Below are 20,238 nucleotides of genomic sequence, written 5' to 3'. Positions count from 1 at the left end.
TCTCTCAGCAATTATTGATTCCTTTTTAATTATTAAATGTCTTTGGCAATTATGTCCAATGTAAGAATGTAAGAATGGTATCTCCTTTTCTCTGGTCAGCATAAACTGTTGCAAGCATATTTGGATGTTTGATTTTAGCCTTCCACTCTGGGGCTGCAACAATTGATCATATTCTTAGCGATTAATCTATCAATTACTTTTCACCATTAATTGAGTAATCTTGAAGCATTTTGAATCTTGAATTTCTTTCTTTCTTTTCTATTTTTTTTAACCCTAACAAAAATAGCAGATCTACAAGCTCACAATGTGTCGCATTGTGGCACATTGTGAGCTTGTAGATCTGCTATTTTCACTACTTTTGAAAAAAAAACTAAATTGATGATGTTTTATAATCGCTTAAATTAGTCCACTCAATGGCCTCCTTGAGTGAAAATCTGAGTGCAGTTCAGGTCTTGTTGGGTTTCTGTCTTTGGAAAGGGGCTGTTTGCCTTGCTGCTATTCCATCTCATGAAAAATGGATGACCTCCCAGTGGTTTCTGATGCTGCCCCGTGTTTGCAAAGAGCCCAGGGGCTGCATTTGGGTCTGCGTCCCTCCCTGACTCGCATTGTCGGCGTTGAATATCTTAACACATATTTCAGCTTGACACACTTCTGCTCAGGGTCTCCCCAGAGACAGAGTGTGTGTGCCCACACACACACACACACACACACACACACACACACACACACACACACACACACACACACACACACACACACACACACACACACACACACACACACACACACACACACACACACACACACACACACACACACTGTATTATTAAGATAAAAACATGGAACAGTGAGAGATCATTGCTTGTTACTGGGAATGTTTTGCTGCCTGTGAAATTATTATTCTAGAAAGAATTGCCAAGACAAAGAGTATACACTGTTTAACTTCACTGCACAATGCATCACGAGAGGAGAGTTAAGCCATAACAGGAAAAAAAATCTGGATAATTCATCATATTCCCCAGAATGAATAGCAGAAACATTCAAGGAACATAAAACAAAGATGACAATATCTAATGATGCTAAGAAGCAAACTGGCTCACACAGTCTTGGAGAGGAATCAATTCTGTGGCTACATATATACATAAAATAATTCACACTGAGAACTGATAACATCATGGAAATCTGAGTGCAGCAAAATGACACATAAATCATGTGCATGGGAGTGGAGGCTACAATACAGCAGCATGTATGATGGATACAAATAGTTGTCTGGTATTTGGGAAAGCAGTCTTATAAATACTTGTCTCTGTGTGGCTTGGGATATTTCCCAGGAAACTGCAGAAAGATTAATGCTCTCTAATGAGATATGCCTCAGTTTGTGCCCCTTGTTGACCCTGATAATGCAGTTTGCATTACTATTTCATCATTGTCCTCATCATCTGCTTTATGGATGACAATGTCCTTCCTCGACAAAACCCCCTGCTAGCAGGACAACATAGTCCCAATGTTCTGAGACGGAATGCATCTACATTATAAGCATTTCACCATGGGCAAGAACATGCTTAGAGAAACAGAATAAACCTGCACACTCATCTGCTCCAATGTAATTTAATGACTTTTCAAGCCAAGGTTTCCAACCCAGCACCTCAACCAAGTGATGTGCATATTCTATTCGTTTTTGCAAGAACAACAAGACAGGACAACAGTAGTTATGTCCACTGGAGGGCACTGTATGAAGTGCAGTATCACTTTGAGAGTGAAATGAACAGGATTTTACTGTGTGGGAACTGGAAGCAGGGTTAGGGTTCTGGGTTGGCCAAGGAGGGGTCAGGTACTGTAGGCTACCAGCCCTACTGTATACCAGATGGGCTTATTCAAGCATGTCAGATGTCTCTGACAGCTACCTGCCCTTCCTTCAGGGCTGTCACAGTGTATAAACAAACCATTACTCTTTGTGTGTGTGTGTGTGTGTGTCTGTGTCTGTGTCTGTGTCTGTGTCTGTGTCTGTGTCTGTGTCTGTGTGTGTGTGTGTGTGTGTGTGTGTGTGTGTGTGTGTGTGTGTGTGTAAGAATAGCTTAGTTTTGTATTGAAGGAAAATAAAAATGAATAGGGACTGACTTGCATTATGCAAAAAAAGCATTTGATATATAAAGGGAAATCAATATATGAAGATTATAAAACAGTGAGTAATTCAAACCATAGATGGTGGTCAATACACTGAAGTGAACAATAAAAACAGGGACCAAATCACAATTAATTGATGGCCTACATCTACTTTAAGGTAAGCTAAAACCAAGACCTGTTCAATACCAAAATACTTATATATATTATAATAAATGCAATATTTGGCTTCTGCAAAATGAAGAGCCACTGGGTTCATAAGATCTTTGGTTCCGATATCACTCCTGTGCTCTGAAATTCTTGTTTTTAAAGCTCTCAAGGTTTTTCCTTGTTTTTATTTTTTTTATTTTTTTATTTTTTTAGGCTTATTAGCCAGGGATCCTTTTAACATATTGTTTTAAAGTGTGTAATTGGTCTTGTTAAGACATGGACCACTTAAAAGTGGGAAACATTCAAAAAAAATCCCATTCTTTTTTGTGTTATCTTTATTGTTCACTGTTAATACAGCTGCTATTAAAACAGATAAGCCTTATCAGCTTCCCAATAATTATAATAACACTGCTCTGCTTATGTCTAATAATAATGCTCCAGGGCCAAAACATCTAGGGCTAATAGCTCCTAACTGGCTGAGTTACATAGATGGTGATTAACATTAAAAAGTAGAAAATCAGTCCAAAGCATTCAAACCTCCCCAGCTGTAAATATAATTGGCTGTCAAAGTATTGTGTTGCTTTTAAGCTGTTGATAACAGTATTCTATGTGTGTAGGCCTATTATTATGAGTGAGTGTGGAGATGCTTGCTTATGGGGTGTCGCTCCGGGGCAGGTGGGAGGGAATAATCTGTGACTGTGCCCTAAAAAAACTAGACTACACCACTGGTTGTCTGATCACCGTTATTGATCATACCGATACTGTCTCAGCCCGGTACCCTTTCCTGAATAGCTATCTATTGATCATAAAGTCACACATATACAGGATTGACAGCTCATTGGACTCAGGAGACATCTTTGATAGATATTATATAGAGGACCAATCAAACAACAGCCAATCAGGGAAAAGGGTAGGACATCAAATACATCAGTATTCATGGTGACAACAACAAAAAATCTTCTCTCTTTTAGTTTTGTGAATTCGTTTTGCTAAGTTGTTTTCTAGGTATCATGTTTTGTGAAATCTTGTGTTATCTGATATGAAATGTTGCAATTATTTGTTTTTATCATTTTTTTAAGTCCACTTATTTAGCCTTCTGGAACATTGGCTTGCTGTAAGTTCCTTACATGACCTCAGATCCCTCGTTCCAGAGGCCGTTTTAAATAAGGTGATGGTGTTTGTCATGGGACAAAGACATTTAAATTCCCCATTAAAAAAAGCAGATTGTCATATTTCGTCTTTATTGAGACAGACAGCTGGAAAGAGGAGAAGGCCGCTGGGCGAGTCTGATGGAATTTGATCCATGCATGGATCCTGAAGTAATCAATTTACGTTTACGTTTTTACGAGTAGCCTATACCTTCGTGTGTGTGTGTGTGTGTGTGTGTGTGTGTGTGTGTGTGTGTGTGTGTGTGTGTGTGTGTGTGTGTGTGTGTGCGTGTGTGTGTGCGTGTGTGTGTGTGTGTGTGTGTGTGTGTGTGTGTGTGTGTGTGTGTGTGTGTTTTTTAAGTTGCAATGTACAGCTCTAGCTGTCTACAGAAAAGAGCTTGTGTTTGTGGGGGCTGTAGCCTAGTCTATGCTGTGCCTGAATGTGTGGGGAGACGAAATAGGCGATATTCCACTCAATTGCCTCTGACTGAACTAGCCATACCCACACAACTACAAATACTTTTGATTGCATAAATAAAGCAATAATATACTACAGATGTGAACTTAATCAAAGATACCTGTTTAACATGCAGGATGTTGATAAAGATGACTGATGAATTTAAAGCAGAGCTCGTCGGACGCTGCGCCTATTACGCTCTTGTTGTTCCCACTGCGCAGCCGCCGATGCTCCGGGACGCAGAGCAGAAAAGACCGACACAGAAAAATGGCCCTGGATAATTTAATATTTGCGCAATGCATTCTCTACTTTCTAGCCTTCGTGTTTGGCTTCATCGCCGTGGTGCCTCTCTCCGAGAACACGGAGGACTTTCGGGGCAAGTGTTTGCTGTTCACGCGCGGCATGTGGCAGAATGAGAACATCACGGTGTCGAAGCAGCGCTTCATGGTGGAGGAGTGGGGACCAGAGTCCTCCTGCAGCTTCATCACTGTGGTCGGGATAGCGTCTCTCATCCTGGCCGCAGTGCAGGCGTGGAGACTGTTGTTCCACCTATGCAAAGGACACGACGAGTGAGTGATCCTTCACTTGTGTGTGTTGTTCACTGTTCAGCACTGGCAGTATAGCCCCCTTTCGGAACCCTGAATACATTTTTTATTTATTTGGGATGACGGGATACCGTCATCCCAAATACAAAAAAGGTATTTAGGGTTCCGAAAGGGGCTACAGTAGGCTACACCATAGAGTTAACACTGGCAGCACTGTGTTATAACGGTGTTATAAGAACAGTTTGATAGGCTGCACTTGCCACTTGGGCTCATTTAAGGCGTGTATTATATGATGGGATGCTATATTTTATGTCCATCCATCCATCCATCCCCCACCCTTGTTGCGCACTGTTCGTATTCTGGTGGAATTAAATTCTGCTCATGTGTCATTTAGCCATTTTTCTTCACATAGCCTAAGCCTGTACCAGGCCTTTTCAACCAGAAAACCCAGTAAGCTACTGTATCATCGATGCATCCTAATCGATATCGCCCACACCAGCTGGGGGAGGCAATCTCATTTGCTGCCTTTGAACAGCCGTGGCAATCACGTTCACATCTCATTATGGGCTTTCACAGCTACAGGCCTAATTAGACCCTATTGGTTTTGATCTTCAATGATGCTTTTGTCTTTTGACATCAGACGTTAATGGTGTGTAATTTTGCGCCTAAAATGTGTTTGACAGCTTCAGGACAGCCAGAACAATTTTTTGTGTATTATTATTATTATTATTATTATTATTTATCAGATATAATATGAACACTATTCAACATTGTCACGTTGTTCCACCCAGGGCCGATGACAGGATTCTTGGGTGGGGGCCTGGGCCCTGGGGGACAAGATTTCCGAAAGTGGGCCCCATGCGTGCGCTAACTAATTTAGCTGGGGATCCCCCTAGTACTCCCCCAAGGACCACTGGTGGTCCCCGGACCACTGGTTGAAACCCACTGGCATATCAGGGTTGTGCATGCATGCATTCCCTATTTGCATCGTTCCCAACTTGCATCGTTCCCGAGTAGGCCGGTACCCAACAGGCACCTGTCTAGTATTAACTAATTTCACCATAGACCACCGTGCAATTCTAGTGATTGAATTAATATCACTCATTTATTCAAGACACAAACAATCAGCGTAGCTGTGAAGACACTTGCTGGAGTATAACAGATTACAGACCAAACAGGCCTGTGATTGAAGGTGAACGTGGGGTGGCTGTAAGTAACAAAGACTTTCACTCCCTTCACGTCATATGGGTATTTGATAGATTGACATGGTGAATACTGGTGCTCCCTATGTGGAGTTATCCGACCTATACCCAACGTAAACTCCATATATGGAGATAGCTAACTTAGCGTGACATCAGTGAGATGTCACAAGCACTATATAAATGGTGCTTAGAAAACCATGAGAGGAGGAGCGGGCCTGTCGGCGGGCCTGTCGGCGGGCCTGTCGGCGGGCCTGGTTCCACCCATACTAGATGTTAATATTGTGGTTGTATCTGTATTCTGCACACAGCTCCGTCTTCAATGCCTTCCTGAACCTGGTCATCAGCTCTCTGGTGGCCGTCACTGTCTTCCTGTCCAGCACCATCATCAGCGTTGGGTTCAACCTGTGGTGTGATGCCATCACAGAGGGTGGCAGCATGCCCAGCAGGTGAGAGGGAAACACGTCACATCAAGGTTTTCTTGGATTCACGTTCCCTTTGTTTTGGACTTCTCCTCCTAAACGCCTGTCTCTCTTTTGTTAGTTGTGAGGATCTTCAGGACACCGATCTGGAGCTGGGATTGAACAACTCCGCCTTCTATGATCAGTTTGCTATAGCTCAGGTGAGACTAGATTTATATAACACACAAAACTCTTATGATTACTGAGATAAAATACAAAATCTAATCTTTTACTGAGTGTTAATTACGGGTCCATTTATACACTTTGAGTTAAATTAACACACTGGATTTTACTGTCTAACGCTTAGACAGTAAAATCCAGTGTGTTAATTTAACTCAGAACATTGGTTCCCTAACTTTTCAGGCCGCAAACCCCCAAAATAATCATATTTGAACTGGGGACCCCCCACCCTGACAAGCATTTAGTTTGACTCGGTTCAACAGATAAACATTGTGAAAATAGCCGATCTACAAGCTCACAACGCCTCGCTCACTGTGATGATTGTGAGCTTGTAGATCGGCTATTTTCAAAATGTTTGCCTCTTTCTTACGTAATATTTGAGAATTTGGCCAATTTAGTTTTAAAAAGGTCTTAAAAGTCATTAAATTGTAACTTAAGAAATGTGCAGATACCCTGTATACACTCATTCTGTATGTTGGTTTGTTTACTGTTGAGTGAGAAAACAATGTTGCACATTAAGCTAATCATCTGGGGACCCCCCGACCCCCAGTTTTGGGAACCACTGGCTTTAGACTATCCATTTGTGAAACAAAAAGAGGCTCCCCCTCCTTGCGGCCAGCCATTTTAGCACTGACTGCCTCACTGACTGCCTCAGAGCATTCTGACGGACTCTCTGGCGGTGTGTCAGTATGATTATTTGCTTTTTAATCTACATTTCCCAGTCTGCTGGGAGATGTCTATATTTTTCCCAATCCAATGTCTTGAGGGTGGTCCTTCATATTGGAGTGGTGACATTACTGGTTTTCAAAGCAGTACGCATAGGTTTGTTAGCGTTCTCATTCTCGCCACTGATCTAGCAACTACCTTGCCTTTAGAATTCCCCAGATGTATCGGTATAGGCAGAGATTTCCGATCGTATGGCGACACAAGACTATAATTGCCATGACCTCTTTTCCTGGATCTTTGCAGTTTGGCCTGTGGGCTGCATGGCTCACCTGGTTGGGGATAGCAGTGATGGCCTTCCTTAAGGTCTACCACAACTACCGACAGGAGGACCTGCTGGACAGCTTGATCCATGAGAAGGACCTGCTGCTGGGGCGCTCCTCTTCACGCCGTTACTCAGATGGAGACCTCAAGACTGGCATGCTCTAGAACCCAGAAGACGCACGCACACACACATGCACACACACACGCACACACATGTATATGTAGAGTTCTCCTGTTTGCCAGACCTGTGTTTGCCTGTCAAGACAATCAGATCATTTGTCTTTAGTTCCCATTGACTATAAATAGAACCAAAGGGAAAGGCTTCATGCTTTCGTTTACAAAGATAATTGATTTGCAGATGAATATGCTACCACTGGCTGTCAATCTCAAGTGGATGACGCAAGTCATTCTGTTTCTCAGCGCTTATTTTTCCACTTTGTGCATTTAGAGATTTATAAGGGTTGTCAATGCTTTCCATTCAAAACTGACACAGTCATAATTGAGCTCAGATAGTCCACAAGTATTTAATAGGGATGAATGCTCAGCAGTGGGGAGCTTGTTTTTGTTTAGTTTTTGCAACCCATGAGCAAGATTCCCTATTTAGCAACACGATTCACTCAGACTTGATGAACAAGGATGCTCATTGCGCAATATGGCCCATGTTGTGTTTATGTAAGTTTTTTGCATGGACAAAGTGCATGGCAAATTAATAGGGTGGGTTTTGTAGACGTTCTGGTATGTTTTATTTTCTTTTTTGGTAGAACACCATGTGTTGATAGAGGCTTGTCTGGTAGGCACTACAACATGATGAATGGTGAATTCTCTGCATGCTGCAGCAACCTATAATATGTGCTTCTACAGTGTATATTATCAATACTGATTTTTATAAATGTTGAGAAACAGGTATTGGAATTACTTTAATATATTGAACGTCTAATTCGTCTACTCCGAAATGCTTTAGTGTGATCAAATCAGGGCTTCTCTTACGTTGTACTTTATACTGTAGGATACACACCAGTAATACTGTGTATTGTGATACACATACTGTATAATAGCTGCATGCATCTTCTGATTCCATTCCCCTGTAACACGCACCTCACACACTACCATGCTGATTGACGAAGAAAGCAAGACACTGCCTCATCGACTTTGGTATGCAATGACAGTTTTATTCAAAACAATTTAAATCATAAAAAAGGTAGTAACTAAAGCCTAATTTATACTTTGTCGTATGGCTGTGTCTCTCGCCAAGAACAACTTGTGCAACTGACAAACGCGATGCAAATGTTGCATCATAAAATACGTGACACGTTGCGTTACGTTTTTCTGTTGAAAATCGGTTCTTTTTGCCGAGCGATACAGTCGTATGATGTACAAATTAGCGATAAGAAAACCCCCCAGAAAGGCACTTCTTTCAAAGTGACCATATGTTTTGACAGCTGTGAAATGCAGCTACTAGCCTAACTTGTGCATACAGCATACAGGCCATGGTTCGTCTGGATATTGGTTTATTGCTAATGACAATTCGGTCTGACAGTGCAGAGAAAGCCCTCAAAAGTATTCTGATCCTCTACTGAGACATTATTGTTAGTCTCGTTTTGTTTCTGACCACCAAACATTTGACTTCTGACCGCAAACTCTCCCTTTGTGTTCTGTGAAACCTTTTATATAAAGAATTATGTTTTATTGGAAAGTAGGTAATGTGCATTATTGCTGAAACGGAGAGGTCTGTGTACCATGCATCATTATGTTAAGGGTTTGATTTGTAAAAACAGAGGGGGCACATTTTCTTAACCACTGAAGCCCTATAAACTTCTTCGTACGACAAATAAATAAATCCACAAGCCCACAACTATTTGCATTGCAATGCGATGTGAACTTGTAGATCTACAAATTCAGCTATTTTTGTATTTAACTAAAGACAAATTGTGACCTATTTTGATTAATATCAAACATAACAGACAGTCTACACTTCCCAAATGGAAATGCATGTATTTAATTCAGTCTGACCAGAGGCAGGGATAAAACACATCCCCACTGGTGATAAAAATGAATGACCAGAGAAGGATATCAAAAGCAGATGGGACCCTGGTAATGTCCTTCCATACTGAACTCTTTGTTTTGTTTGGTAGCTTGGCTATCAGAATTGTATTTGTGACAAACTATATGCAAAGGAACTCACAGTGATGAGAAAACTGGTTCCGTATACGATTTCTGTGTTTGGCCTCCAATAAACCTTCCAGAAAAAGCATATTATGCTACATATTTCTTCTTTACCATAAAACATTTCATAAGCCCCCACCAAATTGTCTAAAGCTTGATGAGCATTTGACATCAAGATTAAAACCTGAATATTGAAAAAACTTTGATAATAGAAATGTAACAGGTAACAAAAAACCTTAAAAAACTTTAAATAATGAAAAGTTGGGTAGTTTTGCGTAGATGCACATACACAGTATAGAAGAATAAATAACATTTAGGATAAAGGTTATCATTTGTGGCATTTAAAGCAGTTATAAAGAGGAACTGTCAAAAGCATTAGCATTCATTCACTTTGAGCATAGACAATAAGGAGAGAGAATAAGGAGAGATAATTCATAATATTGTGCTGAAGAGTTTCTCCTTAGACCAACTATCATCTACACAGTAAAATCCTGAGTATGAATTTAACTGTAACCCATTTGTAACTCAGAGTGTACAAATGGAAGTTAATTGACACTCAGGATTTTACATTATATACATACAGTATTCATGGCCAGGTGTACCATGGACTATACAGTATCAAGTTTGTAAAACTTTCTCTCTCTTTTTTGCCATTTAGTCATTCAATCTGGCTTGATGATGTGTTGCTGCCCTGTGTCCATATCTCTTGGAACAGGAAAGTTTTCACATTTGTGGAATGTGACCCCCCCCCCCATCTTAAATGTGTTTGGTGCCAATTCAAAGCCAGTCATATCTCTACATTCATTTATGTACAATTAAAAGGCTGAGTGAGTATTGTGATAGTCCTTAGTGTACTGTACGATATATACAGCATTCCGTTTGATTCAGTTCTGTGTCAAATGTGATGTACACATGTGATGTAGAAGATGAGTAATAAAATAAATATTTGCATTCCATGGAAACATTCACTCACATACAATACACTAGTGTCAAGAAATAAAAAAAAACACATTGCATAATGTGCAAAATGTCATGAACTTGGAACAAACGTGGCTTACCCACCACCTAAGTACATATACATACAGGCATGGAAGCTACATATTTCTGGGATTACGCATTTATCCTTATAGCATTGTGAGAGCAGTTCCTCTCAACACCACAGGTAGGCCTAGTGTGCAAGCAGGAGCCTGCTGAATGGCTGAGGAGGTGTTTGTAGGCCAGCCAGGACACCTTCAAGGATAGTGAAAGAGGAGTCTGAAGATATTTATATAACGCTCCATGTCTCCCCCTGTGGCCGGTCTCCGTCATTGCATGGTCAGCCATATCCAGCATCCCCACAGAGCCTGTTTCATGTGCAGCAGGTACACGGCCAGCGAGGCCTCCAGCTCCTCGCACATTCGCTGTGGGCGTCGGCGGTCCGTGCAGTACATGGCCACGCCCAGGAATGACATCAGCAGGAAGAGGCAGGTGAATAGAGCGAGGTGGGGTCGGTCCGGCGTTGTCTCGTAGGCTGCAACAAGAGGCAACTATTTTTTATTTGCAGCTTTGATTTGTAAATCAGCTTCTAGGCGTGTACTATGTATGCCTGTTTCTCCCCATGTCCTCTTGACCCAGTGAAACCAGCACTTTGTAAGAGTTTTACCTGTTACCAATGATGGACAGTAACTAAGTACATTTACTTTAAAGTAAATTGTTTGAGAATCTGTACTTTACTTTGGTATTTCTTTCTTTCTTTCTTTTTCTCTTTCTTTTAAGTTTTAAGACTTTCACTCCACTACATTTCAAAGACAAATATTGTACCATTGTACTTTTTAACACTATATTTCTAGGAAGTGCATGACCACCTGGACCAAAACATATAAAAATAGGCTACATTATGAATTAACCACTTAAGACCTTTTAGAAAAATTGTGAAAATATCCACAACGTGATGCAAATACTTTTTGAATACTTAAGTATCATTAAAAGCAAGTACTTCCAGTACTTTAACTCAAGTACAAATTTGACAAAGCAACTTTCACTAGTAGTTGAGTAAGATTTGACCAGGAGTATCTATACTTTGACACTGAGATTGAGTACTTTGTCCACCGCTGCGTGTTACCCATTGTTAATATGGGAAGCCATACAAACTGTGTATGAACGGAATACTGTAAACACAAAATCCATGCTGTCGAGTAAGAACAATTCCACACACAGAATGACAAACGTTTCTGTAAATGGATGGACGGACGGGTGAAACAGATCAGTGTGGCTGACACTTGCTCATGCAGAGTAAGTTAGTGAGTTTTGAACACGTTTGCAGACAAACTTACCACCTAAACAGTCATAGTATGGAATTTCTGTGAAGCCAACAAAAGAAAGGCCAGTCAGTCAACAGCAGACCAGCCATGAGGCAGGCAGGCAGGCAGGCAGGCAGGCAGGCAGGCAGACAGACAGACAGACAGACAGACAGACAGACAGACAGACAGACAGACAGACAGACAGACAGACAGACAGACAGACAGACAGACAGACAGACAGACAGACAGACAGACAGACAGACAGACAGACAGACAGACAGACAGACAGACAGACAGACAGACAGACAGACAGACAGACAGACAGACAGACAGACAGACAGACAGACAGACAGACAGACAGACACTGATGCACAGCAGGTAAAACTCCTGAACATCCTTCATAAATGCTACCATCTCGCATAAACAGACTGCATGCGGTCTCATTTCCATGCATAATTAACACCAAGAATAAATCACATGCCCATGTTTGTACTCTCTGTCCGGTGTTACATTAACCGCTACAGTATCCACAAAGGACAATCTGCAATCTCTGTGTCTTTTAATGTGGCGTGTTCATTTTTACTGCTAAGTGCAAGGCAGACCTCTAAAGGTGGATCTCATTTACCATCAAACTCAAATTAATTTGGTTACTGTATGAGTGCAGTTAAATATTGTGCTTATGTCCATATCAGTCTGTAAATGCAGAGCTGTGATGGACAGAGAATAAGGGTGAAATCCAATCACAGGAGAATACAGTTTGAATACTAGTTTTGTACTAGGGTATGTTATCTACAGTATACACCGTAGACCAGTGCGTTGCAACATCTATGGTGTTAAAATTGACTCGTAAGGATTGTATATTATTGTATACTTTTTCTCTGGTTCTACAGTTCAACTTTCCCCTCTAGAGTGTGATCCAAACCATACAGGCATAAACCACCCGGATAAGACCACCAGGGCCCTATCTTGCGCACTGCCTTACCCATTATGCCTAAACCTTTTTGGCATTTTTTACTATTTTGAAAAACATTTTAAAATAGTTCAAATAATCGATCTACAAGCTCACAACGTGTCGATGTAGATCGCCTATTTGAACAGTTTGAAAATGTTTTTCAAAATAAAAAATGCCAAAAAAGTTTAGGTATAAGGGGTAAGTTGGCGTGCAAGATACACGTTACATGTTTTTTTGTCAAATGCAGATTTCCATTAATGCATGCTCACCATGTACAGTGGTCTCAGGTTCCCTGAATCGAACCCGCCGCTCGCCTTTCCGTCTGTGGGTGGATTCTGGGTCGGAACCACAGCTGGGACTTGGCCTCTTTAGTATGGAGGTGGGGACTTTACCATTGGATACCTGGACAGAGGATATTCATTCATATTCTATATTAGAGACTGGGTTGTGTCAACGATTGTATGTTGGGTCATGTGTAATATAGGGCTAAGGCAATAGGTGTATTATACTGGGCCATTATTAATTAATTTAGCATGGTTTGGATCTTGTGTTTTACTGTGTTTACTTATTTACTTCAATTGATTTTAGTCTGGTATTCTTTTCCTTTTTTTATTTGCTGTGTATTTTTATGTTTGAGGCCCTTTTAGTAGACCTTGAAGCCTTCGCCCCCCCTTTCGCCTAGTTACCCAGCCTTAGTCAGTCATAGTAATAATAATTCCCCTTCCCTGTTGTATTTTAATGTTAGACTTATTGGTACATACATTTTATACTGCTTTTGTGGTTTTAATAGAAAATTGTTTAATCAACTTGATACATTGGTTTTGGTCATTCTGAGTATATGTATATATGTATATATGTATATATGTATATATGTATATATGTATGTATATATGTATATATATATGTATATATGTATATATGTATATATATATACACATACATACATACATACATACATACATACATACATACATACATACATACATACATACATACATACATACATACATACATACATATGTATATATATATATATATGGTGAATGGGTTTGTAGGATCCTTCATACGCCTACAGTATATGTGAGGGTGGCATAGTCACTTCCTTATACTGTATACTGTAGATGTGCCACACTACAAGCGAGCAGATGGATAATGGGCACAGACCTTTATACGTTGACAAAAATAATAGTCAAACCAGGAGATGGGTAACATCAACACAGTTTCAAAAGCATCTCATTAGGTGCTTTAACACTGCAGAACAGGTATTTTTGAAGAATTGGAGGCAGGCACAGCAGGCTGTATTTTAATGTATTAACCAAGTGTATTTACGACAGTGTGTCCTGTATTTGATGATATAGTATTTCTATTTCTGCTACTGTTATTGTTCCTCCAGACTGTTATTTTTATATTCTCTTCGTATTCATTTTTTACTTTTACTCTTTGGAAAAGCAATGTCTAATAAACACCTGATCATCTCGGATCCTTTTAGTAGACCTTGAAGCCTTCGCCCCCCCCTTTCGCCTAGTTACCCAGCCTTAGTCAGTCATAGTAATAATAATTCCCCTTCCCCGTTGTATTTTAATGTTAGACTTATTGGTACATACATTTCATACTGCTTTTGTGGTATTAATAGAAAATTGTTGAATCAACTTGTCACTCTTGATACATTGGTTTTGGTCATTCTGAGTATATATATATATATATATATATATATATATATATATATATATATATATATATATATATATATATATATATATATATATATACACATATATATATATGGTGAATGGGTTTGTAGGATCCCTTATACGCCTACAGTATATGTGAGGGTGGCATAGTCACTTCCTTATATAGCTGTGCCACACTACAAGCGAGCAGACGGATAATGGGCACAGACCTTAATACGTCGACAAAAATAATAGTCAAACCAGGAGATGGGTAACATCAACACAGTTCTCATTAGGTGCTTTTAACACTGCAGAACAGGTATTTTTGAAGGAATTGGAGGCAGGCACAGCAGGCTGTATTTTAATGTATTAACCGAGTGTATTTACGACAGTGTGTCCTGTATTTGATGATATAGTATTTCTATTTCTGCTACTGTTATTGTTCCTCCACACTGTTATTTCTATATTCTCTTCATATTCATTTTTTACTTTTACTCTTTGGAAAAGCAATGTCTAATAAACACCTGATCATCTCGGAGACAGGTGCGTAGGCAGGGATCAGACGTAGGCTATAGAATAAAATAAAATAACCTGCACACCGTCAACACTTTCACAATTGCAAGTGCATAAAGTACACAAAAGTGCATAATAACCTATTCTTTGTAATCTGTCCTACAGTATGTCTGTCTGTCAGTAATCTCTCAAGACAGATTCAGAGCTCTAAATTCAAAGAAAAGTTTTGCAGATGGGTTCCCAGATTGGTCTGTCAGTAACTATGTTAATTATATTGCTGACTATCTTGACACGGACACTCTTATACACTGTATATAATTCATATATGGGCCCAGGGCAGGAATTCCATTGAGGCCATGAAGGCCATGGCCACTGTGGCCCCTGAGTTTGGCCTTCTGCCCCTCAAAAATTACAGGTATATGTCCTGACCTGAGGCCACAGTGACCTTGATGCCCCGCCCACACTATACCCCATCTGATTGTGCCGTCTTCTCCTCTGCCTGTTTCCTGCCAATATCGTTTTTAAACACCAGTCTCTCTTTTTGAGATTCTGAATTCTCAACTCCCCCTCCCTAGCAGCCCCATCTTCAAATGAGTCCAGTGACTGATTAGTCCAGGGCTGAGGCTGAACTTTTGACTCAGGAGTTTCTACCAATATACATTGGTAAATTGTAAATAACAATCAATAATTTTGTGAAATAAACAGCTCATTTATTTATTTCACTGATAGTTGTACAATGTATTGAAAACATTACTTACATTTAATTAATTATATCCGTGGACTTAAAATCATTGTTTTATCTGATGGCCTTCCTGCCCTGGCATTTGCCTTTGTGCCCTCAAAAAGTGTACACCAACAAAGTGGCCTTGCCTCCAGGCCTTCCCCCCAGGCCCGTATGGGCCGATCTAGAATAGCGGGTACATTTCACGTCCCCCAGGTAAACCCCCAGAAAATTCTTTATCGATTCAGTTATGAATAATATAACATTTTCACTCATAATAAATAATGCTTGATTATTTTAAGCACAATTTATAAATAACATTTTAGTTAAATGATTCCCAACGTTGAGAACTGAAGGTACGATATGGGAAGTAGGAGAGAGGAGGTCATCATAACATATATGATGACCATGTATTCACGACATGCATGGCCCTGAGTAGGCCGGCACCAAATAGGCTGGCACCGTGTCCTCGTGCTCTGTAATAAACAGAACACGCATTTTCAGGTCAGGATATCATACCAATTGTATCCAATCAGGAGAGAGAACTCATACAGGATACAGGATAAACAAGTGAAATTGGAAGTGACGACACAAAGAAATGAGCAGACAAAATTGAAGCTGATAAATTGATAGTCTCTCCTGATTGGATGAAATTGGCAACTCACCTCAAAATGTATTTTCTCTTTACTAAAGAGGGAATAACACTGTTACTGAACAAACACTATATAGCTATGATTACTATCATAGACAAAGCTTTAACTCTTAAACAAAAAACCTTTTGTTTTAACCAAAACATATTACCTACACTACCTCTAATCTACAGAAAGGAACAATTGTACTTGAATCTGACAATTATTATTGACTTCTTTTCCGATTTGTCTATAACAGAGTTGACCAATTCGAATTACTTAAAATGTTCAACTTAAAGTGTGTTCTATGAGAACCCCCCCCCCCCCCACCAGTGGTGGAAAGTAACTAAGTACATTTTAAGTACTGTACTTAAGTACAATTTTGAGGTATTTGTACTTTACTTGAGTATTTACAATTTCCAATACTTTTACTTCTACTCCACTACATCTCAGAGTCAAATATTGTACTTTTACTCCACTATAATTATTTGAGAACTTTAGTTACTAGTTACTTTTCATATATAAATTATTATATTATGAAACATACTTTAATCACTTTAGCCCTATTTTATACCTAGGCTATTTGAAAATAGCCGATCTACAAGCTCACAACGCGTCGCAAAGCGACGCGTTGTGAGCTTGGAGATCTGCTATTTTCAAACATATTAGTACTTTTACTTTTGGTACTTTAAGTACATTTTGATACCAATACTTTTGTACTTTTACTCAAGTACATTTTTTATTCCAGACTTTCACTTGTAACAGAGTACTTCTACATTGCAGTATTGATACTTTTACTTAAGTAAAGAATTTGAGTACTTTTTCCACCACTGCCCCCCACGCACACAAACGCACACAAACACAATTATTAAACAATTACCTCTTGATGGTGGTGGGGTTCCTTCCTGTGGCGTACATCTGCACGTTTGTCTCTGTGAGAGTGAGGAAGACAATTGACGGTGTCTCTGAGGGACTCTGCCGCAGCGAAGCGTTTGGACAACGCCGACACACACTGACCCAGCGAGTCTAGGGAGACAACCATGACCGGACATGAAGTGAAGAACACTGACAACCACACTGAGTCTGCTGAGCGCTTCAGTGACGGACGATAAGGCAAAGTTAAACATGCAAAGCAGGACAGACCTTTCGGAGAAAAGACAGGGTTAACTCTGTCATTGCCAGGCAGGGCTCAGTGAATACAAAGTGGGTTTAGGGAATGTTTAACTCAATGTGTTTGATCTGATTGAATGTTAACATAACGTAGTAAACTGCAATCTTAGCCTTTCTTTAAACAAGTTGTCACTGATGCAATCAAAGATGTGAGATAGGTTACATTGATAGGGGTGTCTAGAGGCACAGAGCTGCTAACACTGAAAACAACCCTCAGTTACAACCATGTTTAGGTCAAAAAGGAATCCTTTGTGTATAATACAACATAAAGGTCACTAAAAGTGCAGACACATTGTACATGGAAGACCTCCACGTGACCATTATGTCCCATGTGCTACTCTGACCTTTGCCTTGTTTTGATTTCACCTTCGTCATCTAAAAGAAATAACAAGGATTGTTGTAGACTTCTGCCCATGTGCTGTCACCCCTACAGTACCCACCCCCGGGTAACTTTGAAAGCTGAAGCTGACACACCAACTATCAGTGGTGGAAAGTAACTAAGTACATTTACTTAAGTACTGTACTTAAGTACAATTTTGAGGTATTTGTACTTTACTTGAGTATTTCCAATTTCCAATTACTTCTACTCCACTACATCTCAGAGGCAAATATTGTACTTTTACTTCACTACAATTATTTGAAAACTTTAGTTACTAGTTACTTTTCAGATATACATTTTTATATTATAAAACATACATTAATCACTTTAGCCTTATGTTATACATAGGCTATTTGAAAATAGCCGATCTACAGGATCACAACGCGTCGCATCGCAACGCGTTGTGAGCTTGTAGATCTGCTATTTTCAAATATTTTAGTACTTTTACTTTTGGTACTTTAAGTACATTTTGATGCCAATACTTTTGTACTTTCACTCAAGTAAACTTTGAATTCCGGACTTTTACCTGTAACAGAGTACTTCTACATTGCAGTATTGATACTTTTACTTAAGTAAAACATTTGAGTACTTTTTCCATCACTGCCAACTATACTAAAGGCTTTTTGCAGCAGAACTGTCTTCAAAAAAAGGTTTATGGTTAGAGTTAGCGTCCAAGTAGCTTCAAATCATTTGCATCATGTGTATAGTCTATGTGAGAAGTAGAGTAGGTAACTTAATGCAAGGGTTCCCAAACTTTTCAGGTTACTACCCTAAATAATCATATTTGAACTGGGTACCCCCCCCGAGTCCCAAACCCTGACAAGCACTTGGAATTGTAGGCATTACATTTAGTTTGACTCCACAGATAAATATTTTGAAAATAGCCGAACTATAGAATAGACTTAATATTTGACAATTTGGTATTGAAAAGGTCTTAAAAGTCACTAAATTGTAACTTTAGAAATGATCAGATACCCTGTATACACTTATACTGTATGTTGGTTTGTTTACTGTTGAGTGAGAAAACAATGTTGCAAATCATCTGGGGACCCCCAAAATAATTTGGGGTCCCGACCCGCAATTTGGGAACCACTGACTAATGGCACTTTTCCACTGCATAGTACTGGGTCAACTCAACACAACTTTTTGGTTAATAGACTACCACCAAGTTTACAAGCGAGCCAATGTGATACCAAAAGGTGATGTGAAAACACTGTAGACTACTGATTGGTCAGAGAGAATTGCCACTAGCATCAATTTGCATCACAACCCGCCCAGTCTGAATGGAAGCTCCCGAACACTGTTAACAAACGTTTAAACAAGACATTCTACAGTAAATGTGAAATGAATCGATATTGATCGAGCAACTGCATGGCCTATTTCTAGGTTCTGTTCCAGTTCTGTCATGCCTCAGGAGAGAGAGCCCTATAGTATGTAAACTAAAGCGTACTTAGCGGCATGCTAGTCTGGCGTAGCCAGACAACTATTTCACAATCTCCGAATGCTATAAAGTCTGGAACTGGCATCTGTTCGTCATTTCCGTTCACGAAAATATCTTTAAAAATATCTTTACATTTTATCTTTTAATTTCCATTTCTGCTAAACAGCAAGCTACATATGCTTAGATGATTTTGATTTATGTTAGGATACATTGGCGCGACTGTAAAGACGAAACGGAAGTGGGGAGGAGGCTTCACATCCGCTAAGTGTGACAGCAAACTCAAGTAGCTCTATCACAGAAGTCTTTTCTACTTTTCAGTTAAGAAACTTAACTGACTCGTGTCATCATTAATGCAGTGTCATTTTGATTATGTTCTGCTTGGTACAGTGGTTTGACTGCAAGATTTCGGAACAAACCGCAAATTATGCAATATAATTCTGTACTTATTCTGTATTAAATGCACCCCCCTCAAATTCATGTTGGTAGTGATGAATTCAGAAGGATATGACTGCTGCCAGTACAGCTCTGAGTGGAACAACAGAAGCAGCTGCATTGTGTACAATATTATAAATGGGTATGCTCCTCAATATTTGTGTTCTCAGATAAAAATGGACCATACTCAGCATAACTATACTACCAGGGCCAGTGTGCGTTCTTGTAAAATGCCTCGAGTGAATAATAATGTAGGCTACTGTAGCCAAAAGTTTTTTACACTGCTGCTGTGTTGTGGACCAGCCTGCACTGCTGCTGTGTTGTGGACCAGCCTGCCTTCAGGTACACATAATGTAGAGGGAAGTCAGGTTAGGATTTTTTTATTGAATAGGGTTTATAATCTTATTTAAGCTAGTATTTTTATTGTATTGTGATGTGCTTCAGGGATTTTACGATTGTGCCATTTAGTAGCCTACTTATGTTGAATGTTTTTGTTTTCTTTGTGGGTCTTTTTTTGTCTTTTAACATCTTGGGAAAATGTTGGAAATAACTTTTCTTATGCACGTTATCCTTTGTATTCTTGTTTTTCTTTGTCTGATAATCCATAAAATCAATCAATCAATTAAAAGGTGATGTGAAAA

General features: G+C 39.6%; 2 protein-coding genes across 2 annotated transcripts in view; one reads left to right on the top strand and one right to left on the bottom strand.

Moving 5' to 3' along the window:
- Positions 1–4,143: 4,143 nt before the first annotated feature.
- tmem179ab (transmembrane protein 179a-B) lies at positions 4,144–8,713 on the top strand (the record flags this gene model as incomplete). Its single annotated transcript, XM_080414510.1, has 4 exons — positions 4,144–4,445; positions 5,932–6,069; positions 6,164–6,242; positions 7,231–8,713. The coding sequence occupies 4 exons, from the start codon at positions 4,144–4,146 to the stop codon at positions 7,411–7,413; spliced, it is 702 nt and encodes a 233-aa protein (XP_080270636.1). The 3' UTR covers positions 7,414–8,713.
- Positions 8,714–8,853: 140 nt separating this feature from the next.
- Positions 8,854–20,238, bottom strand: part of cUnh14orf180 (chromosome Un C14orf180 homolog) — a 29,113-nt gene continuing 17,728 nt past the window's right edge. Inside the window, exons 7-9 of the mRNA XM_080414509.1 lie at positions 17,056–17,201; positions 12,912–13,044; positions 8,854–10,921 (exon numbers count right to left, since the gene is read on the bottom strand). Of these exons, the coding sequence (XP_080270635.1) occupies positions 10,716–10,921; positions 12,912–13,044; positions 17,056–17,201 (485 nt within the window). The 3' untranslated portion in view covers positions 8,854–10,715. The remainder of the gene's footprint in view (positions 10,922–12,911; positions 13,045–17,055; positions 17,202–20,238) is intronic.

Source organism: Gymnoscopelus braueri (assembly GCF_963280865.1).
Source record: "Gymnoscopelus braueri genome assembly, chromosome: 19".
Taxonomy (NCBI): domain Eukaryota; kingdom Metazoa; phylum Chordata; class Actinopteri; order Myctophiformes; family Myctophidae; genus Gymnoscopelus; species Gymnoscopelus braueri.
This window is presented reverse-complemented; position numbering and strand designations above follow the sequence as displayed.